The sequence below is a fragment of the Palaemon carinicauda genome, chromosome 1 (assembly GCF_036898095.1).
Source record: "Palaemon carinicauda isolate YSFRI2023 chromosome 1, ASM3689809v2, whole genome shotgun sequence".
In the NCBI taxonomy this organism is placed as follows: domain Eukaryota; kingdom Metazoa; phylum Arthropoda; class Malacostraca; order Decapoda; family Palaemonidae; genus Palaemon; species Palaemon carinicauda.
Window position 1 is genome coordinate 62,811,928 of NC_090725.1, and position 7,650 is coordinate 62,819,577.

The following is a 7,650-nucleotide window of genomic DNA, read 5'->3' on the forward strand; positions in this document are numbered from 1 at the left end:
ATACAATTAAATAATAAATTGATTAATGAAATACAAACAAAGTAACTATAAGTATAAATAAGTATGTAATGTAAGTACTGTATAGGTATGGTACGTATAATTTGGGTAAATATAAGTAATAACACTTATCACACAAGCATCGATTAAAGCTGCAGGAATAAAAATCAAGATCTGGACAGTTTAAAACAAAGAAAAAATAGCTTTTCTCTTACCCTGTTTATAGTGTAATTTAGGAGATAGGTAGGCGGGTTCTTCTTTGGCAGGTCCGGGTCCAATGGTATTTTGTAAGAATTATTCCATATTTGTGTGACACATGATCGTGATGCAAATGATAAGATCCATAGGTCACTAAATAACTTCAAAGATTAATCCACTGTAAGTATGACTGGAACTTCTACTGTCGACTGCTGCTGTTCAAGTTCTTGACAGCTACTCTTTTTGACAGGTACTATCCGGTTCTCCATCACTCAGTAAACCAAGAAAACATTTTCCGCATTAAAATTGGTGGTTTGTTTACGGCAGTAACCATTTAAAAGGATTAGGCGAGAAAAGCTATTTATAAAATTTACGTTAACTTTAGAATTGACTAATTAAGTAATTACAGAGGTAAAGTACTTTAATACTGATGCCGTAGTGATAATGTATATTTTTTCTTTAATATCTAGTAAAATTAAAAGAAAAATACATATTTTTCTACACTCCAGGGGAGAGATTTTGATTTAGTATGAAATCAAAAGTATGTAATGTAAATGTATTTACACGAGAATTACCCAAAATTAAAAACCAACCCAAGGAATCCAAATAAAACAATATTAACAGTAATGAAAAATCCCTAATCAGATTCAGCCAAAATTTGGTGAATTTTGGCAGCCCCCTGTATAGCTGCTTTTCTTTTAGGACGTGATGATACAATATGAACATTCTTAGTGTCTGGTACACCTTGCTTCTCATCATCGCTTGGGACTGACAAAAGAGGAATTATAGAACTAGAGTGCCGATTTAATATTTCTCCAGTTTTCCCTTTAAAGACTTTCACAGCCGTAACTTTATTGTTTATATTTTTTACAATTTCCTTAATGCGTCCCATTGGATAATTACAGGGTTTAGCTAAGGGTTCCTTCAAAAGTACTATATCTCCAACTTTAAGTTCTTTATGTTGAACGGGCTTGTATCAGTCTTTTTTATTTACGGCTTGATATATCAGATTCCCAACAAATTCTTCATTGTATATTTTAATAAGATTATGTCGTACATTTTTCAGTTTCAGTAATGATGAAGGAATCTGATCTGCATTGAATTCTGGATCGGCATCTGTTGGGCCTTGTAGTTGAGGGATTATATTGATGGAAACCAATTCTCTGCCATGAATCAACATCTCTGGGGTAATGATTTCTGGAATGCTCTCTCCTGAAGAGTCCCTAAGAGACTCTTTAAATGAAATTGGCCTTCTGTTCACCAAATGTTTAGTTTTGTGAACAATAAAATCAAAATCCCGAAGGGGAAGAATATTATTGCGCATTGCTCCAAATAATAAGCGCTTGGTTAGTTTCACACAAGACTCTACTAACGAGCCGAGTTGATTACATCCTTTGTAATATTGCTCAAATTTAAAGGATTTAATTCCATGTTCCTGTAAATATGCATTTGTCTCGTAATCGCTCAAGAAACTAGAGATCTGATTTGCACCAGCAACGAATTGCGATCCCAAATCAGACAGACATAAGGAAGGAATACCAAATTCATATGTATGAAGTTGTAATGCTCTAATAAATTCCTCTGAAGTTAAATCCATACAAATTTTCAAGTTAATAGCCCGGGACCACAGACATGTAATACATAACAGCCATACCTTGACAGTATTTCCTTGATCATTCTTTATTTTAAATGGACCCATATGATCAATGAAAATCTGTCTGTACGGTATGTTTTCAGGATTAATCCTGAACTCTGGGTAATGACTTTGATTTAATTTGATTACCCTCTCATTTAATCTCTTACAAGTAATGCAGTTTGACAGAACTTTCTTCACAGCCGAGTATATATGGGTAATCCAAAAGTTTCTTCTAAGTTCCGCCAACAAAGGATAACAACCAGCATGTGAGAGCTTCACGTGCAATTCCCTTATAATCAGAGGAACCAACATACTGTCCTTCGATAGTAGTAAAGGATAGTTGAATTTGTTAAGATGTTGGACTTCCTTCAATCTTCGGCATTTACTTTTTACCCTCACCATGCCATCCGAATCAAGAAACAAGTTCAACTGTGCAACAATGTTAGGAAGATTCTTCAACTGCTTCTGTTTTGAGTGAAAATAATCAAAGACATCTGGGAAGTGAACATGTTGATCCCTGATTATAATCTGCCTACAAGCTTCATCATAAAAGTTAAAACCTTCATCTTCAACTTCAAAATGATCTATAGCTGGATTTTTACTTCTAAACTTAGATTTCAAAACGCTGCAGAACCTGAGCACCACCGCATGCACTCTCACAGCCTTCTCAAAACTAGAAACCCTGTTAAAAGGGAAAAGATGTTCCGAGCCCACATGAGGTGAACAAGCACTACCACAATTTGTCTCCACTTTCTGCACTCGTTTAGATTCAAATAATCCAGGTATGATGAAAGACAATGTGCTGTCACTACAGATCACATTGCTTTTGCTCTCTGTAATGAACTTAGGACCAGTTATATAGTTAGTTTTTATTAGCTGCCTAAAGGATAAAGGTCTGGTGATGCAGTCTGCTGGATTATCTTCTCCAGATACAAAAGAAAATCTCATACATGAATCCTCACACATCTTATTAATATACTCTAACCTATTGAGTATAAAGGGTTGCTTTTTTTGTAGTTTGTCAAGTTTCAAGGCGTAAGACTGCAGCCAGGTCAGTACCACCAAACTGTCAGAGTAGACCTCGCATCCAACTATCTCAATAGGATCAATGCAACCAAATCCTGAAAGTTCATTCTTCAAATCCTTTACAGTTTCTAGAGTTAAAGCAAGAGCTTGTAATTCCAAGCTTGGTATGGATTTTGACTCCAATTGTTTACTCACCAGTTTATTTCTTGCTAAAATAAAGTAGATTTTATTTGTATTTATGTTATACAGATACACTGCAGCGCCAAACAGAACCTTACTACTATCAGCAAACCCAACCAATTTATATTTGTCAGTACGAGCACCAAAATTCCGTGGAAAATCTACAGAAGGTGCAGAATTGGCCTGCTTGCAGATATTCTTCCATTCATTGATCAAAGGAGCAGTAAGCTTTTCATCCCAATCTAGTTCTGGTCTACACTGCAATCTGTGTAGAAACAATCTGGCTCGATTCAGTATAGGTCCATTGAAATTAAGAAGATCGAACTGTGAAGCTATAGTAGATAAAACTTGTCTTTTTGTTGATGAATTTATATCCAGTTGTATGGGTTTTGTAGACAAGGTATCACTCATTCGATCCCACTCAAGTCCCAGCAGTTTACTTTTTGTCGGAGCCTCTGTTTCCTGAATTTTGTCAATTTTTTTCTGTAATGACATGTCATTTGATAAAAACTGCTGAAGTGAAAACTTATAAGGACTGAAAATATCCTCCAACATTGTATACATCCACAACAAACACTCAGACGTTTCTGCCGTTAATGCACAGTTGTCCATATAAGACAACTGATAAATGGTTCTCTTGAGTTTCATCAATTGAAAAGAATCATTGGTAGAATCCAGTATCAATATCTTGTATAACCCAAGCATTAATAATGCAGGTGAACATCTAAGTCCAAAAGGAAGTCTACTATTCTTATAGCCAATAATTGAAAAATCTCCATCTTCAAGATTTCTAAACCATAAAAAACAAAGGCGATTTTGGTCGGCTTCCTCAAGACCTATATTGTAGAATGCCTTCTTTATATCAAAGCAACACAATTTGCTTCCGAACCTCAAATTAATAATGGAAGTGGAGAGTTTCTGATTTAATGTGGGACCTGCATGCATAGTTTGATTGTGATTCATACTTCCTTTGTCACTCAAATTGGATAGGAACACAACCCTACATTTTGTGGTCTCACGATCAGGCTTAAAAATGCCCATAAAAGGCATGAAACTGGACTCTGGATGCTCCTTCTTGAATTTATCAAGATTTTCAATTCTCTCAATTATACCAGCATCTGCTTGCTCTTTAAATACCACATTTATCTGCTTCAGTTTATCATCTAAATTTCCTTGAAATTCTCTTTGCAAGCCTGACAGTATTTTCTCTGATATATTGAAGTTATGTCCCAAAAGGTGAGAAACTCTAGGGTTCCAGAGTAATGGCATTACCAGCCTCCCTTCACTATTCCTTGTAGTTTTCTCTAAAACGTAATTGACCAACTGAGTATGGATTTCAACAGTTTCAGAGTATATTGAAGTCTCTCTACACAATGCTTCGTCACAAACAGAATCAAGTACATCCTTTTCAATATCAACTAACCCACTGACTTCATCATCCTCTCCTTCCAAAACAAATGATTCATTTCTAATCTCGATTTTACCAAAATCTATATTAGAGGTTTGATAAAACTTAGCTTCTTCTGAAGGCAGGTAGTCTGGGGTTCTATTAGTTATCGAAATGTAGGAAGACGACGAGACTTCAGGGGCATATGGTAAATAAGGCAGATCATGTAAAATAGTCTCGGTTGCTCCCTTTAACACTACACCATGAGGAGTTCTTGAATATATAGATTTCTCTCCGAATACAATTTCAGTCTCAGGTATGCAATAGCTGGATTTTGATCCCAAAATAAGCTGTATATCAGAAATATCTTTTGAACCATCCAAAAGTCTTGTATCTGCCAATTTATATCCTTTTGACAGAAATCCATTCACAACTCTGTTCAACTTGGGAAGATTCAAAGTAATATTTATATTTGGAAGGCACAATGCATAAATGACTCTTGAATCCCTGTCAAATTTCATTTCCACCTCAACAATTTTGGTATCATAACTTCTAGGGACATTGATACCATTCATAGTAAGTTTAATACTCTCCCGTATGACTGGTAGATTCAATTTGCTGGCCAACTCTTCAGATATAAAATTGGATTGACATCCACTGTCTTTCATACAACGCACATTGGATCCACTTATGTTACACGTGAAGGTTGGAAGAATCATATCTCCCTCACTTGAGTTCTTCAAAGCCTCTGTAATAGTAGTAATGTTATTCTGGGATCTTTCCGTAGGATTTTTAGCCTTTGGGTCTTTCTTGTCCTTGTTTTTTTCATGGAACTTTTTCTTGTTAAGGTCCAGATTCTTTTGACTAATGTCATTGGATTGATTTTCCCCTGGATGAGTGCACAAGTAATTCCAATGAAAACCTTTGCAATTTGCACACCGATATCTAAATTTGTATCTGCACTTTTCAGTAGAATGTGATGCCAGGCCACATCTAGTACATCCATCGATACTCTTCAATTTCTCGACTTTGGAAACAGGAGAAATAAAGTTTGTACAATCTCTGATGTTATGGCTAGCCTTTTCTTGGACTGTGCTACACAAGGAGCATGGATAACATTTTGCAGTAGCTCCACTAGTTCCCTCTGGTGTGAAGTTCACATTTATTGCCATATCCACAGAATGATCTGTTACTTTCACTTTCTTCTTATGGTGACTGTATCTTGTGCAGGCAGTGAAGAAATTATCACTAATCTCTTCAATTGAAGGCCATGTATGGATAGTAATATTTATCAGTAATTCCCTGAACTTTTCATTCAAACCTGTCCACACAAAGTATTGCAAAATATAATCAATAGAAATATTCAACTTACGGACATTCTCTATTATACCTTTAACTTTGGATACATATTCAAATGGGTCATCACATTTGTCCAAGTTTAGCTCAGATAGCTGCTTGATGGTGCTGAATTTCTGAACGTCTGGAGAAGCAAGTGCCTTTTCTAAGAGCTCCTTTGCTTTACTATATCCTTGGTTATGAGACTCCAAGGAATCTATCAAAACCGAGGCTCTTCCAGTTATCTGCTGCTTTAGGAGCAAAAGCTTTTCGTAGTCAGAGTATTCATACCTGTTTATAACTGCCTCAAACTGAGATAGAAATTTGGTTAGATCTTCGTTCTCTTGACCAGAGTATCGAAGTAAAGGAGCTGTTGGTCTCTTCAAAAGGGGAAGAGCTGGAGTAGGGGGTGATGGTGTAGTCGGTACAGGCGATTGGAGCTTAAATAAAGACGAACGTAGTTTGTCTTGATAATTTTCACAGGCCTCCAATTCTTCCATTAGTTCACTTTCGTTTTCTTCAGAACTCCATTTAATACCCTGTATTTGAAGATCCAAATCCTTCAAACGTGCCATGTTGTCAGTCAACTTAGACTCAAGTGCTAGCTTATCTGAAGCTTCAAGTAAGATGAACTGATCACGTTGATTAAAAGACTCCGTAACAGACTTTCTTACAAACTTCCGAGAAGTTATTAATCTCTTCAGTTCAGTCATCTTGACTAATATATAAGTAACAAAAACAACAGACCACAGTAAAACAATAAATAGCAGTACTAATACAAGAAGAAGTGTATAAACAGTAATCACAAAAAATAACTTTAAGTAATTTTTATGTAAATTATTACCATGGACCCTAAACCTACCTCCGGGAAACACAGCCACCCACTCAACTTCCAGATCCTGTCACGGTCGCCATGTATAAAAATGAGGTTTTTATACAGATTTAATGATAAGGTAACTCATTAAATTTATAAGTTAATATAGGGTATAGTAAATAATAAAGTATAAGTTACAATGAATTTAATTGTAATGTATATACTCGAACCAAAAATAAACTTCTGAATGACAAACACTTGACGTGAACCATAAGGATAGAAAGTGAGTACATGGGCTGCATCATCTGGAGGCCAATGAAATGAATCCGAAAGTATACACACATCTGAAATAGTGAACAAGAGGAAATCTTAAGATTTCAGGTATGAACAGAATCGGACGCAACTACCCCAATGAAATTACAGCCCAAAAATAAACAAGTAAAATGTAAAGTATATTTCTATCCCAGTAAACAAAACGTCAAAATAATAATAAGATCAATCAGAATTCAATACAATTAAATAGTAAATTGATTAATGAAATACAAACAAAGTAACTATAAGTATAAATAAGTATGTAATGTAAGTATAGGTAAGGTACGTATAATTTGGGTAAATAGGTAGTAGGTTGGCCAGGGCACCAGCCGCCCGTTGAGATACTACCACTAGAGAGGTATTGGATCCTGTGACTGGCCAGACATTAATGCATTGGATCCCTCTCTTTGGGCACGGCTTATTTTTTCTTTGCCTACACTTACCCAGAATAGTTTGGCCTATTCTTTACATATTCTCGTCTTTCCTCATACACCTGACAACATTGAGATACTTAACACTTCTTCACCCAAGGGGTTAATTACTGTACTGCAATTTGTTCAGTGTACTTTCCTCTTGGTAAGGGTAGAAGAGACTCTTTAGCTGTGGTAAGCAGCTCTTCTAGGAGAAGGACACTCCAAAATTAAACCACTGTTCTCTAGTCTTGGGTAGTGCCATAGCCTCTGTACCATGGTCTTCCACTGTCTTGGGTTGAGTTCTCTTGCTTGAGGGTACACTCAGGCACACTATTCTAACTTATTTTTTTTC

General features: G+C 35.9%; 1 protein-coding gene across 1 annotated transcript; it reads right to left on the reverse strand.

Annotated features, from left to right (window-relative positions):
* Positions 1-1,171: 1,171 nt before the first annotated feature.
* LOC137645215 (uncharacterized) lies at positions 1,172-6,472 on the reverse strand. Its single transcript, XM_068378061.1, has one exon. The coding sequence runs from the start codon at positions 6,470-6,472 to the stop codon at positions 1,172-1,174; it is 5,301 nt and encodes a 1,766-aa protein (XP_068234162.1).
* Positions 6,473-7,650: the final 1,178 nt, after the last annotated feature.

Bases quoted from the DNA above. Each gene is read 5' to 3' on its own strand.
- LOC137645215 (XM_068378061.1), bottom strand. From the start codon at position 6,472: ATGACTGAACTGAAGAGATTAATAACTTCTCGGAAGTTTGTAAGAAAG.